We start from the raw sequence: 23,363 nt of genomic DNA, 5'->3' as shown, positions 1-23,363 counted from the left end.
CAGAGAAGAAATTTGCCTAACGTTTCACCTCTTTCGAGCCCCTCAGCCCAAAATAGAAAAAACGGCTTCGTACACGACTAGATCTGGGGAAGATCTAAGTACTCAATTTGTTAGTTTTAGGTAACTCATTTCTCTGTGAAAATCTGATGACTCACACACGTTCTTTTATATTATTATTATTATTATTATTATTATTATTATTATTATTATTATTATTATTATTATTATTATTATTATTAAACATGAATAAAGTTATATTAATAGGCGTTTTCGGAAAACTTTCTCTGAAGAAAGCTTCGTACCGAGAATAAACTTCTTATTGTGAATGCCTTACAACCACACTGTAGCGTTATTAATAAAATATTTCTTCATGAAATATGAACAAAATTACCTGAGTCGTTTCTAAGAAATTTGTCTGAAGAAAATCAGCTTCCGATAGCATACTATAAGTTTGTTAAATCGATATTGATTTAAGAAACAAACAAAATTGTTAGAGCTGTTTCCGGTAAATTGCAAATTTTAAATTTTAATCTTCCAATATATTATCCTCATTTTTTCAGAATAGGAAGAAAATTCGACCTGCCTCCGCGGAAAATCTTATTAAGAAATAAAGTTTTAGTATTTGGTTTGAATACACTGAACGATATGCCTTTATGAGTGGGTGCATATATCGGAACCAACAGGCAGAAGAACAGGATTAAATAACCATAATTTTCCGGCATATACAGTAGGTAAGTGTAAGTCGATTTATATTTAGGATTCGAATTACTTATTTTTTCAACAATCCAAATACTTGGTTCCATCTATCTTTGCTGGAAACTAAACATAAGCAACTTCTACTAGGAATAGCTCTTTATGTTAAATTCTTTGTAGTAAACACCTTCAATGAATGTATTGTGTCTAAGATAATCTACATTTTATGCAAAAGAGTGCATGCTTTGATAAGACATATGAAAGTAAAGGACTGCTTCTTCCTTTCCCCTCCTTATTTTTTTTAGTCGTGCCGTTCTGTTCATCTCTCTTCTAATGGTGGATGGATCAACCGAGGATAGAACATGTCGGTTCTCAGCCCAGCGTCTAAGGAATTTTATCCATGCGAGCGTATGAAGAATCTTGCGTCTTCAAGCTGAGTGGGGAAACATCAGATCAATGGATTATAACCGCTTCCTTCCTCCAGAGGCCGCTGCAACCCAGAAGATCAGATCACGAATACTAACCTTGGATCGTTGAGAAGCTTGTGTTGATGTGTATTAAAGCCTCAATGGAAATTGTTATAAATCGTTCGTCTCTATGCTTACACCTGACAAGTGTGTATAAACATCCGGCACATAATGAATTGACGTTCATCAAATCTATTCACGAGGTCTTAATTAATCAAGGGCCATAGAACGATGTACTTCAATCTTTTTCACTGCATCGAGCCCTTTCATGGAATATATACCTACTGCAGAGATCTCACAATGTCCATCTATTTCTACAGTAGCAGAACACATTTCTTGTATATAGCGGAGATAGTAAGTTGGTCAATTCCTACATATTACAAATATCGAATCCGATATTGTTTCAAAATGGAGGCCGTTTGAAAAACTTTAAAAGCTTCATAACTCCCTTAACTTTGGGTCATATGATAAAAACTAAACTGATTTCTAATTTTGGTTAAAAGCAACTTGGACAGTTGTTAAAAAAATGATTGACTATTTTAAATGACTTGATAATGTGCGTCACGAAGATTAAACCGGACATTGCTGCATTAGTAGTGAAATCACACCATGCTCAGGTATCTCATTACCTTTCAATCTTAATTGTATTTCAGTATGAAGGTCTTGTTGCATTTATATTTTGCTGGCATTGCAATATGCAGTTCTCATTAGTTTCATATAGTATCTTTTCATTCAAATTGATTTTTAAATATAACTCTGTAGCTACACTTAAAATAGTGAACCTATTTTTTCTTAACAGTATGTATTAAAAAAAAATATGCCTTTCAGAACTAAATTCAAAATAATATTTAAAAATATTTTCTGGTATTAGATTATAATTACATTTATCTCTTTCGCTTATCTTCGCGACCCCCAGATCAGTGGCGGATCTAACCCGGGGCCCGGGGGACAATTCCCCTCAGTTTTTTTAGTTACATAAAATGATAAGCTATTATTTATATATTTTTAATGTTTACATAAACTCATGATATACTTGTCATAAGCTGGGTTCGGACTGCCCCCCAGTTTTCCAGATTCACCACTGCCCCAGATTGAGAAATCCAGTTCTAATGGTCATTTTCAGATTGGACTTAAAGTCAAAACATTGAAAACGTTCTTACTTTCTTTCATTCTGGCTACATGATTTGCCCACCTGCCTCCTAGACTTGATGGACCCTAACAATATTTGATAAACGGTTGATAATACTACGTATTTACCGAAAACTAGTCATTTCTTCTACTCTTCTCCCTCTTACTTCTAAGTCTGAGGCAGATTGATTCGATGGGCATATTCACCATTGATTTTGAACAGTATTTATAACTTACTAGCAGAATATCTACTCTTCGTAGGGAGAGAATACGTTTAATTTTGAACATAAAATACTAATGGGGCTCAAGTTGGATTTAAACGGCATCAGAAGTGTCACTCTTCGTTTTAGCGATCCCGAAAACGCTTGGATTCGACAATAATATCGGTCATTTTCAATCGTGTTTAAATATCTCCTCCTACCCCTGCCATAACTTACGCTATCAAAGTGAAATGATAAAATCTATCCTAGGCCCGAACCTCATCTGTTTGACATAATTGATCGAGATCGATTTCGTGGCACAAGAGTTATTAAATTTATTTTTATATATCTCCCTCTCCTCTTTCCCTATGTTGTACCGTCAAAGTGAAATGATAACATCACCTTCAAGCCCTAACCTCAACTATGTTGAAAATTTGAACGAGATCGGTCAGGTGGTTCAAGAGTTATTAAAGTTACAAACATAGTGACTTATATTATATATTCTGTGGTACTTCCGTAACAATTTTTATAGAGATAGTTACTGGGTACTTCAAATTACATGTCTGTAGCCAAATTGCCTCTATAAAAATTGTTGCGGAAGTATCACAGGATTCTGAAACATGAATATTTGGATAGGGGACATACTAGTTCGAAAGTGAAGTCTTGATCCGACTATGGTAGGTCCCATAGTAATGGCGCTATGGACTTTTAAAGTTCATTTTTTCATGCTTTGGACAGCCTATAACTCCGAAAGGAAGCATTTGTGCACCCAGGTTGATCTATACTTTTCGTCTTATCTTGGTATCAGGAATCACCTCCCAAACGTTGTCAGTGTTGTTTGGAAACACCCTGTATATATCATCTCATGTGTTTGAAAAGTTTACCCTCAGGTTTTTTTAGATTCTTGATCTAACAAAACGTTAATAAAAACTAAACTTCTTTTAATTAGACGAGAGGTTTGGTATGTAGCCTACGTTACATGACTACAATGTCGTACGCAAGGTTAGTTTCAGGGTTTTAGTACAGGAAAATACACATTTATCAGATTAAAATGTGTATGCAATAATTCCAAAGGGTCTTGAAAAAGTATGAGCTTGGGTACTTGAGCTCTTCTTCTTCTTCTTCTTCTTCTTCTTCTTCTTCTTCTTCTTCTTCTTCTTCTTCTTCTTCACGAAAGCTTTAACTTTGGTAGTTCTAAAATCACTGCAATGAGATGTCTAAAAACAGAATGCATCTCATCTAAACAAAGAATTAAGGTGCTTTCTGCAGATAGAAATAATTAATTGCTAATTGTGACATAACGGTTGAATCTTCTTTTGTCCCAAAACATCTTTCAATGTTTTCTCCAGATATCCAAAGCCCCATCACAACATGTTCTGTAATCTTCAGCTACAAAATCTAAGAGAAAAGATTAAGCAAGAACTTAAGTAAAGAAATCTTCAAAGTAGAATTGACTTTCGCAGTTCTCTTTGGTATTTTAGATTAGACTTAAGTGGTACTTCTTAAGGTCAGAGAATTCCTAAAGATGTCTCTGCTGTAGGAAAAACAAAAGAAGATAAGATTGTTCTGCGTCAATTTGTTCTTTCAACTTTCAGCTTCCAGTCACTGAAACTTAATTCGGGATAATACGTGATTATCTATGGTTTAAATACACAATCAATAAGGTAGCTGAAATTAAACCCTTTCTCATACGTCTTGACAGAGTTTCTGAGAAACAATTAACGCTGTTTTGTGTTTCGCAATGCACTTAAATTGTGTTTATTGTTTGTTGTTTAGATTCGTTAATAGTGATCTGTCTCCTAGAAACGCAATACCGAACAGACACAATAGATTGCAGATAGTTGAATAACTTTCCGTGGATATCTTTCTCATTTTTATACACTGACATCATTAAAACTGAATAAGATATATATATATATATATATATATATATATATATATATATATATATATATATATATATACTGAGAAAAAAAGAACGTGAAGTACGTAAAAACGTAGGTTACATTTGTCAATCCTGTAGTTTTTGGACTTAATGTACAGACAGCAAACATATAACTGAAAAATTGTATTTAATACGTACTTCCCGTATAAGTGATCCGAATAAACGTAATTTTCGTACGAACGATAGAATTGTGTATAGGCGGTCAGGAGCACAGATATAGATGACGTATGTAACATATAGCTAATATAATGTAACATAAATATACGTATGTAATATACAGAGAACTGTTAGATGTCAGACATCCTGCAACGGCATGATGTAACATCTAAGCGTGAAAAGTATGTAACATATGGATAACGTATGCTCCATACTAATTTCTGTAGTAAATATAAGAATTCCGTACATTTGTACAATATACCGCTGTCCGGAGAACGGATTTTTCTCAGTGCACAGTGCGTAGCTTTCGAAGAAATTTTTTATGGCGCTAAAAATATGTTGTTCGTGACCAACAAAAACAACCACATGTTAACATAAAAATAATACTAAAACAAATCACAAAATATGTTTGTATGTAACCCAAGTGACAAAATATGCATTATAGCCAATGAGATATAATAACATAAAACCAGGGTACAGAATTCTGCGGGGTTGAGGAGTTCCACCCCTACTTAATATTTTGAGAAGAAAATTCTCTCCCTTCCCCAATTGCAAACTTATTGGGAGTAAATAAAATAACACGATTATCAGGAGTTTGCAAAATATGTTAATTCAAATATGCTCGTAATTAAAATTATTTCACATATAATTAATGGATGAACTATTATGATACCTCCCAACATGGAGTTATCATGTTGAAAATTTTCGAACGCCCTGTATAATAATGTAGAATAATATATATAATATAGGATATGTAAGGATGTAATGTTGTCATTTAATTTTCTTGTAATATTAGAAGGTAGGATTGAGTTAGGACGTGCATTAAAATAGGTTTAGGATTTTATTTCGTATTTAATGTCTATGTTTTGTTTATTTCTATCTTAATTTCCTATATTTCTTTAATAATATTCTGCTTATTTCGTTTATTTTCATCTGTAGAACGCTTTTCCTATCTCCAAACATTCTGAAAACTCTGTCAAATTTTTCTTTAAAAATTTTATTCTAAAATTATTTTTCATAAAATTCTTTAGATTTTCAGCCATTTTGATAGAAAATCGTCAAGATTCACTCGGTTTTGGTGCATCATCTTCAATCTTGTCTTGTGTGACGTCAGTAGCACAGATTTACAGAATTATTTATAATTGGTCGCTTTCCTTTGAACTCTCTGATAATTAGCTCATCTTCAATCTTCAGACTGTTACGTCACATTGTTGTTGTACTGTAATGGCGTCAGCCTAAGAAAGCAATCCTCAGTTACTGCCCGTCAGATATTATCGGCATAAAGTGGTAAAGAAAGCCGCTCCAGAACGGTTTTTTCCTACTAAAAGATCTAAAAAGATTCGATTGCAAAATTTGCTATAATTTTGTGTTATTTATTGAACGGAACGGAGCGAGTAGCGAGGGGAATTAGTGAAGCGAAGCAGCCCCAATGTTGTAAGTTGTCTGTATGCACTATGGACGAAATCTGATTTCTACATAATTGGATCCTGATTTTTTGGAAGAACCGTGATAGTTAATAGCCTTTAACTGGTTCAGGTTGGACTGTATATTATAAAGGATGTGAGTGATAGTTGTTTCTTCTGGAACTATGAAATCCATCACAAAAATAAATAAGAATGGTTAACAGGAACGGGTACTTGTAAGGACAACATTGGATTCTGCTTGCATACAAACTCATCCGAACTGTAAGTAAGATTTACTTTATTTCTAAAGTGGTTTCAAGCGAAGTAACTTGGTAGCCTGGATTTATGAATATTTTCTTTTTAACCTCGAAATTCACCAAGTTATACCGTTGGAATATGGTGTTTAGTGAAACATAATAATATAACTATGTCTTCGTAAATTCCTTTCCCGTAGGATCTATACAATTACTGAGACAATATGTGACGGCTTAGGCTTATCTATAAAGGGGGGGGGAAATAAAAGGTAGAGCAAATACTGACGGAATATACATGCGAGTGTAAAATTTTCATTTAGAGTGACCATCAAAATTCCTGTTATTCAAAGAAAGCAAAAATCTTGTGAAAGGCTATATGCAGTATTCTTTATTATTGTTGTGATTTTTTTTTATTTGGCTATGCATCATTTGGCTGTACATTAGAACCAAGCTAAACAAATAGGATAGGAATGACGTTCTCCGGTATAGAACATATATTCAATATATTTTATTTTCTTTTAAAAGTTTTTTAATCCTTAACGTATCCGTAAAGTATGAGAAAAGAAACCGAAGCTGTACTTTGATAAAAGAAGCACGATGGGTCGTTTTGTCACAAGTTTTCGACAGGGGCGATTGGTTTTCTACACCGTGCGAAAATCCATATAAATATTTTTTTTAAGTAACAAAATCCCATTAAAAGAAATGTGGCCTGGACTGCCAACCAAAGCGTTTTTACGTTATGAAACAAATTTGTTGGTGTGAGTGTGTAGTGTGAATGTGTCTTAGGTTAGTGTAGGTTAAGGATTTAGTGATTTCATGTGTATTTTTGTAATAAAATGTGTAGGCAAGAAATGAATAAATATAGGAAAAGGGTGCCTAGTAATTGTAGCTGCTGTGAACAGCTAAAACATAAGATTTTTTTTTAAATGAAAGATATGAATGCCAGTAAGAGGCACTTTCCTTGATATAGTCGAAAATAAGTGACTATTAATAAAAGTAATAAATATTGGGAATATGTGAAATAAAATTGAAAGTTATGAGAGTATGTGTGCATGTAATATTTTAAAAATGGTTGGTCACGAATTGTGACACGCACGGTAAAATGATTCTTTAAAGTGTAATGCGATGTATTGTTGTGCCCCTAAACTAAATGTAAACAGTTTGTATAAAGCTTCGGTGAAACAAGTAAAGCTTCAGGTTGACAATTATGTTTTATTCCATATAACAGAGATACAGTAGAGTAGAAATTTTATAGTAAAACATGATTTAGTCGAGATCAATAGTGCGTCTTCCTATCAATCCGATAAAGGAATCATCGAGGGGAAAATGATATGAGTGAAACGTTACGGGGAACCCATCAGTGAATGTCACGAATCCTGAGATTTATTTTTTTATTTACTTTCCAAATTTTCGAGTTTATTTATATTTTTTTTCCGTTGCGCAAACTTCATTTAGATAATACACTTGTAGGGCAGGTCTTCTGAGTTCGATCCTTTCTCCCATGACTATGGAGCGAGTGAGTGCATCCCCGGTTGCGAGCTATTCTTCTGTGATGGCCACATAGACTTGTAGCTGGTTAAACTGGTGATATACTCAAACGCACCTTGGTCCCGAGAAAGCGAACATCTGAGAACAACAGTAGACACGAATACACACTAAACAAACAAAATAAAATTCAATTTATTTTACTCACAAATTTGACTACGCCAGCCAGGATGATATTCGGTGATGGAACTTGTAATGTTTCGATTATATCATTCTCAAGGAAGGATGGTCACAAAAAAAAAAAAAAAAAAAGAAAAGAAAAAAAAAGCGAGTTGAAGAAAGTGGTAAATCTTTATAGATGAGCAGGAATAGTTGCATATTGTCTGAGTAATTGGTAGATCCGGGGAATTTTATGAAAATTTGTAAAAAAGGGAAGAGAAAATATGTCGTGTAAAAAGTTAAGTGAGACCAATCAGTCTGTGGACAAGTATAGTTGTTGTGACGAACTAACAGAAGGAGTAAGCGTCTTTTGTGACGATTGTCAATTGTGGATTCATTCCCAATGCCAGGGATTATCGGAAACGGAAGTCACCGAACTGCAACAAAGTGTGGAACCGTGGTATTGCAAATATTGTACTGTAAAACGTGCGGCACAGGTAGACTTGCCGGCGTCCAATGGAGAAAATGACACGGAGAGGGGTTCACTGGTAGTTCTTCCGCAGGTGACCGAGGTAGAGAATGATACTGTAGTGCAGGAATCGGTAGAGTCACAGTCAACGTCTAACTTAGCTGAACTTTTACAGCAATTTACTCAAACATTAAGTCAAAAATTTGATCAGAAATTTGGTAATGTTAGTACTCAGTTAGAACAAGTCAATACTAATGTGAATACTAGATTCGAAAATGTAAACTTTGCGTTAGGGCAGATAAATGACAGATTTTCTAAAGTAACTGATAGCATTCAAGATCTCAATAATCGTTTTGAACAGTTTAAGTTAGAGACAAATACCATTATCACAGAGAAGTTCGAACGTGTAAGTAAAGACGTGGAGGAGGTACGTCAAGACGTCCAGGACCTTCAGTCCACTTTCACAAATTATCGCGAAACATTGGATGAGCGCGTAACGGGTGTGGGAAAGGAGTTGCGTCTGTCGGAATGCACCGTGAATCGTAGATGTGACTCTCTAGCTAAGGAAATATCACGTCTCGAATCACAACAAAAAGACGACTATCGGCAACTTGAGATCAAAGTACAGACCCTTACGAACCGCGTCATGAATAGAGTACCTAAGGGAAATAGGAAACGTTTGTATACTGGATCCGTTGATTCAGATGGCTCAGATTCTGATGCTTTAGTGGAGGTTCCAGTATCTTCGGTTGGGGAGACTGCAACCATCACTACAGTGACGGTGTCAGGGTGCCTGTCAACGGCCAGGGATGCAATTTGTGGAAATGTCACCCAACTTTCCAGTCACATGCCAAATGAGGTGGTGAGACGGATGGATGAAAGAATTGATGGAAAGAGAAATGAAGGGGTAATTAGGCGCGTTCCTTTGACAAGTGTGACCTGTCTGCCTCATCAGTGTTGCCAACTCACGCATGTTCCACTAATGTCAGCTCAGGTTATTCCGAGTGGGGTGCGTACGAGCGTTGGAGTTCTGGAGGAGGGGCACAATCATGCGGGGACTACCATCTCCGAGAAATCTTCATTAGGTCAAAATTTAAATAACCTTGTAACGTTTGGACAAAATTCACTGACGGAAAGGGGCCCCGTATTAGAGTGTGGCACTCCTCAGAACACCAATGGACGTGCGGACACAGCAAACGGCAACAAACATATCAGTATCCGATTGTCAGAAATTCGGAACTTACCCATGTTTACGGGGGAATTCGGACAAGCTAGTTTATTCCTCGAAAACTTGGAACAGACTTTTCAATTATTAGAGGCTTCCGACCGAGAAAAATTATTATTATTGCCACGTTGTTTGACAGAGGGGGCTAGAGCTTGGTATAAAACGGTCGAAGAACAGATACGAACCTACGATGATTTTGTTCGATTATTCAGGGACAGTTTTCTCTCCTTACGGATGGAGCGCCTGCAGAAGAAATTCGTACAAAATATGCGATATGACCGGACGAAATACCCTCGTTTGAGAGACTTCGCCTGGAAGGTGATAGCGGAGTATTATGCGGTCGTGCATCATCCGGATGAAGGGGAACTAATCGAAATTCTGCTTGACTGTTTGCCTCCGAATGAGTCTAAGATATTAAGAGCTGTGGAACCCAAATCCACACAACAGTTAATATTAAAATTAACCGAATTAGAGGGTTACCCAGAACACACTGGAGCCGTGACTGAGAGAAAATGGAGGAAACCTTTCGTACGACAAGTAATGGTCCAAAAGAAGTTTGGAAAAGGAGGGAAACAAACCAAGGAGTCGTCCTCACAAACCGAAGAGACTAAGGAAAAAACTCTGATGAGTAATTCACGAGATTCCTCCAGTACGGAAGGGTGGAAATCCCGATATCCTTACAGGAATCGATGGAGGAATGGAAATTCCTACAACAGAAATATGAGAGGTCGTGGCCCGGGAAGAACGCGGTATGACCCATACCGAGAGGGGCCAAGAGTAGCCTATGGCTATGGAAATAGTGGAGAATACGGGAATTATCCAAGTGGATCCCAGGTTTTCCCAAATGGAAATGGAACTTCTGGTGGGATGCGTGCGAGTCCGCCATATGCATCGGGTGTACCACCACCTGGAGGGGGTAGTGTACCCCATACAACACCTTCCCCAGTGGTGAACATGGCGACAGTGGCGGGATCGTGCCCATCTCACCCGACGTTCGCACCAACGTCAGTCGGAAGTCAAACGAATGAAAACTGGACGGGAAATGCATATCGCAGTTCTCAGTAGGGGAGATTGCGAACTGCGAGATGGATTCCCTGACTCCCCAAGAAGAAGAAGAAGAAGAAGACGGTAACATCACTTTGTGTAAAGTTTCGACCTATCAAAATTCATGTTTGGCGGATAATCTTGTTTTGGATAGTAAACCATTAGTCAATTCAAAATTGAACGTTTCGAGAGATATAGTAATTTTGGAACATCGCACAATTGCTCCTGTGTTTTCGATTTGCTTCGTGATCGATGAACGGGAATGTGAGAGTGATGGTGACCGAGGGGTCATTCTCACATACCCGTCACCGACATTACAATGCTCGATTGGTGGTTTATCTCTCATCATCCTGCTTCCCATGGCATTGTCGAAAGAAGGCATCGAGACCTCCATCGGATACTTCGTCTATATTGTCATGATAATCAAGCCAGATGGAGCTATTATCTCAAGGAGGCACAAGACTTATGCAATCATTCAATGTGCGAATCCCTGGGATGCACTCCGGCGGAGATATTCCTCTCTTACTCAGCTTCTCAGGATTTCAAACGAAATTTCTATTGGCCAAAGGAATCTGAATCTGTACCTGACGATAAGAAATTCGTTATTTCCATACCTGCTGTAAAACCGAAAAGAGAAAGGAAAAAAGAAGAAAAGAAAGGAAAAGATGAGATAAAAGAAGGTTCTCTGGTAATGTTAAAAACCCATTACTTATCATCGGTACCAAAGAAGGTATTCTCAAAATTCATGTTCACATATCTCGGACCATATTTGGTAACTAAACTTTTTAAGAATTCAGCTCAACTTCAAACATTATCAGGAGAGAATATTGGAGTGCAAAGCTACGACAACCTAAAACATTTTCGATGTTCAGATCTCAAGCGACGACAACTTCTTGGCGAGGCAGAGAATCCATGAAAGCTCGAAGGCGTAAATAAAACATTTTAGGATTTTAATTAGGTTAAGAGATTTAGATTAATATGAATGATGTTTATTTTTCTTTTAGTATAGATAAATGATGTTAGTGTATTCATGATGTAAGAAAAAAAATTTTTTCTCCAAGGACCGCGGAAGATGATACCTCCCAACATGGAGTTATCATGTTGAAAATTTTCGAACGCCCTGTATAATAATGTAGAATAATATATATAATATAGGATATGTAAGGATGTAATGTTGTCATTTAATTTTCTTGTAATATTAGAAGGTAGGATTGAGTTAGGACGTGCATTAAAATAGGTTTAGGATTTTATTTCGTATTTAATGTCTATGTTTTGTTTATTTCTATCTTAATTTCCTATATTTCTTTAATAATATTCTGCTTATTTCGTTTATTTTCATCTGTAGAACGCTTTTCCTATCTCCAAACATTCTGAAAACTCTGTCAAAATTTTCTTTAAAAATTTTATTCTAAAATTATTTTTCATAAAATTCTTTAGATTTTCAGCCATTTTGATAGAAAATCGTCAAGATTCACTCGGTTTTGGTGCATCATCTTCAATCTTGTCTTGTGTGACGTCAGTAGCACAGATTTACAGAATTATTTATAATTGGTCGCTTTCCTTTGAACTCTCTGATAATTAGCTCATCTTCAATCTTCAGACTGTTACGTCACATTGTTGTTGTACTGTAATGGCGTCAGCCTAAGAAAGCAATCCTCAGTTACTGCCCGTCAGATATTATCGGCATAATGTGGTAAAGAAAGCCGCTCCAGAACGGTTTTCTCCTACTAAAAGATCTAAAAAGATTCGATTGCAAAATTTGCTATAATTTTGTGTTATTTATTGAACGGAACGGAGCGAGTAGCGAGGGGAATTAGTGAAGCGAAGCAGCCCCAATGTTGTAAGTTGTCTGTATGCACTAAGGACGAAATCTGATTTCTACATAATTGGATCCTGATTTTTTGGAAGAACCGTGATAGTTAATAGCCTTTAACTGGTTCAGGTTGGACTGTATATTATAAAAGATGTGAGTGATAGTTGTTTCTTCTGGAACTATGAAATCCATCACAAAAATAAATAAGAATGGTTAACAGGAACGGGTACTTGTAAGGACAACATTGGATTCTGCTTGCATACAAACTCATCCGAACTGTAAGTAAGATTTACTTTATTTCTAAAGTGGTTTCAAGCGAAGTAACTTGGTAGCCTGGATTTATGAATATTTTCTTTTTAACCTCGAAATTCACCAAGTTATACCGTTGGAATATGGTGTTAAGTGAAACATAATAATATAACTATGTCTTCGTAAATTCCTTTCCCGTAGGACCTATACAATTACTGAGACAATATGTGACGGCTTAGGCTTATCTATAAAGGGGGGGGGGGAAATAAAAGGTAGAGCAAATACTGACGGAATATACATGCGAGTGTAAAATTTTCATTTAGAGTGACCATCAAAATTCCTGTTATTCAAAGAAAGCAAAAATCTTGTGAAAGGCTATATGCAGTATTCTTTATTATTGTTGTGATTTTTTTTATTTGGCTATGCATCATTTGGCTGTACATTAGAACCAAGCTAAACAAATAGGATAGGAATGACGTTCTCCGGTATAGAACATATATTCAATATATTTTATTTTCTTTTAAAAGTTTTTTAATCCTTAACGTATCCGTAAAGTATGAGAAAAGAAACCGAAGCTGTACTTTGATAAAAGAAGCACGATGGGTCGTTTTGTCACAAGTTTTCGACAGGGGCGATTGGTTTTCTACACCGTGCGAAAATCCATATAAATATTTTTTTAAGTAACAAAATCCCATTAAAAGAAATGTGGCCTGAACTGCCAACCAAAGCGTTTTTACGTTATGAAACAAATTTGTTGGTGTGAGTGTGTAGTGTGAATGTGTCTTAGGTTAGTGTAGGTTAAGGATTTAGTGATTTCATGTGTATTTTTGTAATAAAATGTGTAGGCAAGAAATGAATAAATATAGGAAAAGGGTGCCTAGTAATTGTAGCTGCTGTGAACAGCTAAAACATAAGATTTTTTTTTAAATGAAAGATATGAATGCCAGTAAGAGGCACTTTCCTTGATATAGTCGAAAATAAGTGACTATTAATAAAAGTAATAAATATTGGGAATATGTGAAATAAAATTGAAAGTTATGAGAGTATGTGTGCATGTAATATTTTAAAAATGGTTGGTCACGAATTGTGACACGCACGGTAAAATGATTCTTTAAAGTGTAATGCGATGTATTGTTGTGCCCCTAAACTAAATGTAAACAGTTTGTATAAAGCTTCGGTGAAACAAGTAAAGCTTCAGGTTGACAATTATGTTTTATTCCATATAACAGAGATACAGTAGAGTAGAAATTTTATAGTAAAACATGATTTAGTCGAGATCAATAGTGCGTCTTCCTATCAATCCGATAAAGGAATCATCGAGGGGAAAATGATATGAGTGAAACGTTACGGGGAACCCATCAGTGAATGTCACGAATCCTGAGATTTATTTTTTTATTTACTTTCCAAATTTTCGAGTTTATTTATATTTTTTTTCCGTTGCGCAAACTTCATTTAGATAATACACTTGTAGGGCAGGTCTTCTGAGTTCGATCCTTTCTCCCATGACTATGGAGCGAGTGAGTGCATCCCCGGTTGCGAGCTATTCTTCTGTGATGGCCACATAGACTTGTAGCTGGTTAAACTGGTGATATACTCAAACGCACCTTGGTCCCGAGAAAGCGAACATCTGAGAACAACAGTAGACACGAATACACACTAAACAAACAAAATAAAATTCAATTTATTTTACTCACAAATTTGACTCCGCCAGCCAGGATGATATTCGGTGATGGAACTTGTAATGTTTCGATTATATCATTCTCAAGGAAGGATGGTCACAAAAAAAAAAAAAAAAAAAAAGCGAGTTGAAGAAAGTGGTAAATCTTTATAGATGAGCAGGAATAGTTGCATATTGTCTGAGTAATTGGTAGATCCGGGGAATTTTATGAAAATTTGTAAAAAAGGGAAGAGAAAATATGTCGTGTAAAAAGTTAAGTGAGACCAATCAGTCTGTGGACAAGTATAGTTGTTGTGACGAACTAACAGAAGGAGTAAGCGTCTTTTGTGACGATTGTCAATTGTGGATTCATTCCCAATGCCAGGGATTATCGGAAACGGAAGTCACCGAACTGCAACAAAGTGTGGAACCGTGGTATTGCAAATATTGTACTGTAAAATGTGCGGCACAGGTAGACTTGCCGGCGTCCAATGGAGAAAATGACACGGAGAGGGGTTCACTGGTAGTTCTTCCGCAGGTGACCGAGGTAGAGAATGATACTGTAGTGCAGGAATCGGTAGAGTCACAGTCAACGTCTAACTTAGCTGAACTTTTACAGCAATTTACTCAAACATTAAGTCAAAAATTTGATCAGAAATTTGGTAATGTTAGTACTCAGTTAGAACAAGTCAATACTAATGTGAATACTAGATTCGAAAATGTAAACTTTGCGTTAGGGCAGATAAATGACAGATTTTCTAAAGTAACTGATAGCATTCAAGATCTCAATAATCGTTTTGAACAGTTTAAGTTAGAGACAAATACCATTATCACAGAGAAGTTCGAACGTGTAAGTAAAGACGTGGAGGAGGTACGTCAAGACGTCCAGGACCTTCAGTCCACTTTCACAAATTATCGCGAAACATTGGATGAGCGCGTAACGGGTGTGGGAAAGGAGTTGCGTCTGTCGGAATGCACCGTGAATCGTAGATGTGACTCTCTAGCTAAGGAAATATCACGTCTCGAATCACAACAAAAAGACGACTATCGGCAACTTGAGATCAAAGTACAGACCCTTACGAACCGCGTCATGAATAGAGTACCTAAGGGAAATAGGAAACGTTTGTATACTGGATCCGTTGATTCAGATGGCTCAGATTCTGATGCTTTAGTGGAGGTTCCAGTATCTTCGGTTGGGGAGACTGCAACCATCACTACAGTGACGGTGTCAGGGTGCCTGTCAACGGCCAGGGATGCAATTTGTGGAAATGTCACCCAACTTTCCAGTCACATGCCAAATGAGGTGGTGAGACGGATGGATGAAAGAATTGATGGAAAGAGAAATGAAGGGGTAATTAGGCGCGTTCCTTTGACAAGTGTGACCTGTCTGCCTCATCAGTGTTGCCAACTCACGCATGTTCCACTAATGTCAGCTCAGGTTATTCCGAGTGGGGTGCGTACGAGCGTTGGAGTTCTGGAGGAGGGGCACAATCATGCGGGGACTACCATCTCCGAGAAATCTTCATTAGGTCAAAATTTAAATAACCTTGTAACGTTTGGACAAAATTCACTGACGGAAAGGGGCCCCGTATTAGAGTGTGGCACTCCTCAGAACACCAATGGACGTGCGGACACAGCAAACGGCAACAAACATATCAGTATCCGATTGTCAGAAATTCGGAACTTACCCATGTTTACGGGGGAATTCGGACAAGCTAGTTTATTCCTCGAAAACTTGGAACAGACTTTTCAATTATTAGAGGCTTCCGACCGAGAAAAATTATTATTATTGCCACGTTGTTTGACAGAGGGGGCTAGAGCTTGGTATAAAACGGTCGAAGAACAGATACGAACCTACGATGATTTTGTTCGATTATTCAGGGACAGTTTTCTCTCCTTACGGATGGAGCGCCTGCAGAAGAAATTCGTACAAAACATGCGATATGACCGGACGAAATACCCTCGTTTGAGAGACTTCGCCTGGAAGGTAATAGCGGAGTATTATGCGGTCGTGCATCATCCGGATGAAGGGGAACTAATCGAAATTCTGCTTGACTGTTTGCCTCCGAATGAGTCTAAGATATTAAGAGCTGTGGAACCCAAATCCACACAACAGTTAATTTTAAAATTAACCGAATTAGAGGGTTACCCAGAACACACTGGAGCCGTGACTGAGAGAAAATGGAGGAAACCTTTCGTACGACAAGTAATGGTCCAAAAGAAGTTTGGAAAAGGAGGGAAACAAACCAAGGAGTCGTCCTCACAAACCGAAGAGACTAAGGAAAAAACTCTGATGAGTAATTCACGAGATTCCTCCAGTACGGAAGGGTGGAAATCCCGATATCCTTACAGGAATCGATGGAGGAATGGAAATTCCTACAACAGAAATATGAGAGGTCGTGGCCCGGGAAGAACGCGGTATGACCCATACCGAGAGGGGCCAAGAGTAGCCTATGGCTATGGAAATAGTGGAGAATACGGGAATTATCCAAGTGGATCCCAGGTTTTCCCAAATGGAAATGGAACTTCTGGTGGGATGCGTGCGAGTCCGCCATATGCATCGGGTGTACCACCACCTGGAGGGGGTAGTGTACCCCATACAACACCTTCCCCAGTGGTGAACATGGCGACAGTGGCGGGATCGTGCCCATCTCACCCGACGTTCGCACCAACGTCAGTCGGAAGTCAAACGAATGAAAACTGGACGGGAAATGCATATCGCAGTTCTCAGTAGGGGAGATTGCGAACTGCGAGATGGATTCCCTGACTCCCCAAGAAGAAGAAGAAGAAGAAGACGGTAACATCACTTTGTGTAAAGTTTCGACCTATCAAAATTCATGTTTGGCGGATAATCTTGTTTTGGATAGTAAACCATTAGTCAATTCAAAATTGAACGTTTCGAGAGATATAGTAATTTTGGAACATCGCACAATTGCTCCTGTGTTTTCGATTTGCTTCGTGATCGATGAACGGGAATGTGAGAGTGATGGTGACCGAGGGGTCATTCTCACATACCCGTCACCGACATTACAATGCTCGATTGGTGGTTTATCTCTCATCATCCTGCTTCCCATGGCATTGTCGAAAGAAGGCATCGAGACCTCCATCGGATACTTCGTCTATATTGTCATGATAATCAAGCCAGATGGAGCTATTATCTCAAGGAGGCACAAGACTTATGCAATCATTCAATGTGCGAATCCCTGGGATGCACTCCGGCGGAGATATTCCTCTCTTACTCAGCTTCTCAGGATTTCAAACGAAATTTCTATTGGCCAAAGGAATCTGAATCTGTACCTGACGATAAGAAATTCGTTATTTCCATACCTGCTGTAAAACCGAAAAGAGAAAGGAAAAAAGAAGAAAAGAAAGGAAAAGATGAGATAAAAGAAGGTTCTCTGGTAATGTTAAAAACCCATTACTTATCATCGGTACCAAAGAAGGTATTCTCAAAATTCATGTTCACATATCTCGGACCATATTTGGTAACTAAACTTTTTAAGAATTCAGCTCAACTTCAAACATTATCAGGAGAGAATATTGGAGTGCAAAGCTACGACAACCTAAAACATTTTCGATGTTCAGATCAAAAGCGACGACAACTTCTTGGCGAGGCAGAGAATCCATGAAAGCTCGAAGGCGTAAATAAAACATTTTAGGATTTTAATTAGGTTAAGAGATTTAGATTAATATGAATGATGTTTATTTTTCTTTTAGTATAGATAAATGATGTTAGTGTATTCATGATGTAAGAAAAAAAATTTTTTTCTCCAAGGACCGCGGAAGATGATACCTCCCAACATGGAGTTATCATGTTGAAAATTTTCGAACGCCCTGTATAATAATGTAGAATAATATATATAATATAGGATATGTAAGGATGTAATGTTGTCATTTAATTTTCTTGTAATATTAGAAGGTAGGATTGAGTTAGGACGTGCATTAAAATAGGTTTAGGATTTTATTTCGTATTTAATGTCTATGTTTTGTTTATTTCTATCTTAATTTCCTATATTTCTTTAATAATATTCTGCTTATTTCGTTTATTTTCATCTGTAGAACGCTTTTCCTATCTCCAAACATTCTGAAAACTCTGTCAAAATTTTCTTTAAAAATTTTATTCTAAAATTATTTTTCATAAAATTCTTTAGATTTTCAGCCATTTTGATAGAAAATCGTCAAGATTCACTCGGTTTTGGTGCATCATCTTCAATCTTGTCTTGTGTGACGTCAGTAGCACAGATTTACAGAATTATTTATAATTGGTCGCTTTCCTTTGAACTCTCTGATAATTAGCTCATCTTCAATCTTCAGACTGTTACGTCACATTGTTGTTGTACTGTAATGGCGTCAGCCTAAGAAAGCAATCCTCAGTTACTGCCCGTCAGATATTATCGGCATAATGTGGTAAAGAAAGCCGCTCCAGAACGGTTTTTTCCTACTAAAAGATCTAAAAAGATTCGATTGCAAAATTTGCTATAATTTTGTGTTATTTATTGAACGGAACGGAGCGAGTAGCGAGGGGAATTAGTGAAGCGAAGCAGCCCCAATGTTGTAAGTTGTCTGTATGCACTATGGACGAAATCTGATTTCTACATAATTGGATCCTGATTTTTTGGAAGAACCGTGATAGTTAATAGCCTTTAACTGGTTCAGGTTGAACTGTATATTATAAAGGATGTGAGTGATAGTTGTTTCTTCTGGAACTATGAAATCCATCACAAAAATAAATAAGAATGGTTAACAGGAACGGGTACTTGTAAGGACAACATTGGATTCTGCTTGCATACAAACTCATCCGAACTGTAAGTAAGATTTACTTTATTTCTAAAGTGGTTTCAAGCGAAGTAACTTGGTAGCCTGGATTTATGAATATTTTCTTTTTAACCTCGAAATTCACCAAGTTATACCGTTGGAATATGGTGTTTAGTGAAACATAATAATATAACTATGTCTTCGTAAATTCCTTTCCCGTAGGACCTATACAATTACTGAGACAATATGTGACGGCTTAGGCTTATCTATAAAGGGGGGGGGGAAATAAAAGGTAGAGCAAATACTGACGGAATATACATGCGAGTGTAAAATTTTCATTTAGAGTGACCATCAAAATTCCTGTTATTCAAAGAAAGCAAAAATCTTGTGAAAGGCTATATGCAGTATTCTTTATTATTGTTGTGATTTTTTTTTATTTGGCTATGCATCATTTGGCTGTACATTAGAACCAAGCTAAACAAATAGGATAGGAATGACGTTCTCCGGTATAGAACATATATTCAATATATTTTATTTTCTTTTAAAAGTTTTTTAATCCTTAACGTATCCGTAAAGTATGAGAAAAGAAACCGAAGCTGTACTTTGATAAAAGAAGCACGATGGGTCGTTTTGTCACAAGTTTTCGACAGGGGCGATTGGTTTTCTACACCGTGCGAAAATCCATATAAATATTTTTTTTAAGTAACAAAATCCCATTAAAAGAAATGTGGCCTGGACTGCCAACCAAAGCGTTTTTACGTTATGAAACAAATTTGTTGGTGTGAGTGTGTAGTGTGAATGTGTCTTAGGTTAGTGTAGGTTAAGGATTTAGTGATTTCATGTATATTTTTGTAATAAAATGTGTAGGCAAGAAATGAATAAATATAGGAAAAGGGTGCCTAGTAATTGTAGCTGCTGTGAACAGCTAAAACATAAGATTTTTTTTTAAATGAAAGATATGAATGCCAGTAAGAGGCACTTTCCTTGATATAGTCGAAAATAAGTGACTATTAATAAAAGTAATAAATATTGGGAATATGTGAAATAAAATTGAAAGTTATGAGAGTATGTGTGCATGTAATATTTTAAAAATGGTTGGTCACGAATTGTGACACGCACGGTAAAATGATTCTTTAAAGTGTAATGCGATGTATTGTTGTGCCCCTAAACTAAATGTAAACAGTTTGTATAAAGCTTCGGTGAAACAAGTAAAGCTTCAGGTTGACAATTATGTTTTATTCCATATAACAGAGATACAGTAGAGTAGAAATTTTATAGTAAAACATGATTTAGTCGAGATCAATAGTGCGTCTTCCTATCAATCCGATAAAGGAATCATCAAGGGGAAAATGATATGAGTGAAACGTTACGGGGAACCCATCAGTGAATGTCACGAATCCTGAGATTTATTTTTTTATTTACTTTCCAAATTTTCGAGTTTATTTATATTTTTTTTCCGTTGCGCAAACTTCATTTAGATAATACACTTGTAGGGCAGGTCTTCTGAGTTCGATCCTTTCTCCCATGACTATGGAGCGAGTGAGTGCATCCCCGGTTGCGAGCTATTCTTCTGTGATGGCCACATAGACTTGTAGCTGGTTAAACTGGTGATATACTCAAACGCACCTTGGTCCCGAGAAAGCGAACATCTGAGAACAACAGTAGACACGAATACACACTAAACAAACAAAATAAAATTCAATTTATTTTACTCACAAATTTGGCTACGCCAGCCAGGATGATATTCGGTGATGGAACTTGTAATGTTTCGATTATATCATTCTCAAGGAAGGATGGTCACAAAAAAAAAAAAAAAAAAAAAGCGAGTTGAAGAAAGTGGTAAATCTTTATAGATGAGCAGGAATAGTTGCATATTGTCTGAGTAATTGGTAGATCCGGGGAATTTTATGAAAATTTGTAAAAAAGGGAAGAGAAAATATGTCGTGTAAAAAGTTAAGTGAGACCAATCAGTCTGTGGACAAGTATAGTTGTTGTGACGAACTAACAGAAGGAGTAAGCGTCTTTTGTGACGATTGTCAATTGTGGATTCATTCCCAATGCCAGGGATTATCGGAAACGGAAGTCACCGAACTGCAACAAAGTGTGGAACCGTGGTATTGCAAATATTGTACTGTAAAATGTGCGGCACAGGTAGACTTGCCGGCGTCCAATGGAGAAAATGACACGGAGAGGGGTTCACTGGTAGTTCTTCCGCAGGTGACCGAGGTAGAGAATGATACTGTAGTGCAGGAATCGGTAGAGTCACAGTCAACGTCTAACTTAGCTGAACTTTTACAGCAATTTACTCAAACATTAAGTCAAAAATTTGATCAGAAATTTGGTAATGTTAGTACTCAGTTAGAACAAGTCAATACTAATGTGAATACTAGATTCGAAAATGTAAACTTTGCGTTAGGGCAGATAAATGACAGATTTTCTAAAGTAACTGATAGCATTCAAGATCTCAATAATCGTTTTGAACAGTTTAAGTTAGAGACAAATACCATTATCACAGAGAAGTTCGAACGTGTAAGTAAAGACGTGGAGGAGGTACGTCAAGACGTCCAGGACCTTCAGTCCACTTTCACAAATTATCGCGAAACATTGGATGAGCGCGTAACGGGTGTGGGAAAGGAGTTGCGTCTGTCGGAATGCACCGTGAATCGTAGATGTGACTCTCTAGCTAAGGAAATATCACGTCTCGAATCACAACAAAAAGACGACTATCGGCAACTTGAGATCAAAGTACAGACCCTTACGAACCGCGTCATGAATAGAGTACCTAAGGGAAATAGGAAACGTTTGTATACTGGATCCGTTGATTCAGATGGCTCAGATTCTGATGCTTTAGTGGAGGTTCCAGTATCTTCGGTTGGGGAGACTGCAACCATCACTACAGTGACGGTGTCAGGGTGCCTGTCAACGGCCAGGGATGCAATTTGTGGAAATGTCACCCAACTTTCCAGTCACATGCCAAATGAGGTGGTGAGACGGATGGATGAAAGAATTGATGGAAAGAGAAATGAAGGGGTAATTAGGCGCGTTCCTTTGACAAGTGTGACCTGTCTGCCTCATCAGTGTTGCCAACTCACGCATGTTCCACTAATGTCAGCTCAGGTTATTCCGAGTGGGGTGCGTACGAGCGTTGGAGTTCTGGAGGAGGGGCACAATCATGCGGGGACTACCATCTCCGAGAAATCTTCATTAGGTCAAAATTTAAATAACCTTGTAACGTTTGGACAAAATTCACTGACGGAAAGGGGCCCCGTATTAGAGTGTGGCACTCCTCAGAACACCAATGGACGTGCGGACACAGCAAACGGCAACAAACATATCAGTATCCGATTGTCAGAAATTCGGAACTTACCCATGTTTACGGGGGAATTCGGACAAGCTAGTTTATTCCTCGAAAACTTGGAACAGACTTTTCAATTATTAGAGGCTTCCGACCGAGAAAAATTATTATTATTGCCACGTTGTTTGACAGAGGGGGCTAGAGCTTGGTATAAAACGGTCGAAGAACAGATACGAACCTACGATGATTTTGTTCGATTATTCAGGGACAGTTTTCTCTCCTTACGGATGGAGCGCCTGCAGAAGAAATTCGTACAAAACATGCGATATGACCGGACGAAATACCCTCGTTTGAGAGACTTCGCCTGGAAGGTGATAGCGGAGTATTATGCGGTCGTGCATCATCCGGATGAAGGGGAACTAATCGAAATTCTGCTTGACTGTTTGCCTCCGAATGAGTCTAAGATATTAAGAGCTGTGGAACCCAAATCCACACAACAGTTAATATTAAAATTAACCGAATTAGAGGGTTACCCAGAACACACTGGAGCCGTGACTGAGAGAAAATGGAGGAAACCTTTCGTACGACAAGTAATGGTCCAAAAGAAGTTTGGAAAAGGAGGGAAACAAACCAAGGAGTCGTCCTCACAAACCGAAGAGACTAAGGAAAAAACTCTGATGAGTAATTCACGAGATTCCTCCAGTACGGAAGGGTGGAAATCCCGATATCCTTACAGGAATCGATGGAGGAATGGAAATTCCTACAACAGAAATATGAGAGGTCGTGGCCCGGGAAGAACGCGGTATGACCCATACCGAGAGGGGCCAAGAGTAGCCTATGGCTATGGAAATAGTGGAGAATACGGGAATTATCCAAGTGGATCCCAGGTTTTCCCAAATGGAAATGGAACTTCTGGTGGGATGCGTGCGAGTCCGCCATATGCATCGGGTGTACCACCACCTGGAG

General features: G+C 37.6%; 3 protein-coding genes across 4 annotated transcripts in view; 2 read left to right on the top strand and 1 right to left on the bottom strand.

Moving 5' to 3' along the window:
- The window catches only part of mAChR-A (muscarinic Acetylcholine Receptor, A-type), a 523,004-nt gene that overhangs the window by 193,452 nt on the left and 306,189 nt on the right, over positions 1 to 23,363 (bottom strand). The gene's annotated exons all lie outside the window — the stretch shown is intronic.
- Positions 10,948 to 11,544, top strand: LOC145685055 (uncharacterized). Its single transcript, XM_081757399.1, has one exon. It carries the CDS (start codon positions 10,948 to 10,950, stop codon positions 11,542 to 11,544), a length of 597 nt encoding a protein of 198 aa, XP_081613525.1.
- Positions 17,380 to 17,976, top strand: LOC145685054 (uncharacterized). The gene has a single exon (XM_081757398.1). It carries the CDS (start codon positions 17,380 to 17,382, stop codon positions 17,974 to 17,976), a length of 597 nt encoding a protein of 198 aa, XP_081613524.1.

Source organism: Thermobia domestica, chromosome 5 (assembly GCF_964235325.1).
Source record: "Thermobia domestica chromosome 5, izTheDome1.hap1.1, whole genome shotgun sequence".
Lineage (NCBI taxonomy): Eukaryota > Metazoa > Arthropoda > Insecta > Zygentoma > Lepismatidae > Thermobia > Thermobia domestica.
The sequence above is the reverse complement of the archived record's forward strand: the minus strand, read 5'-3'. Positions and strand labels throughout refer to the sequence as shown.

Excerpts from the sequence above, each read along its gene's own strand:
- LOC145685055 (XM_081757399.1), top strand. The coding sequence starts at position 10,948 with ATGCTCGATTGGTGGTTTATCTCTCATCATCCTGCTTCCCATGGCATT.
- LOC145685054 (XM_081757398.1), top strand. The coding sequence starts at position 17,380 with ATGCTCGATTGGTGGTTTATCTCTCATCATCCTGCTTCCCATGGCATT.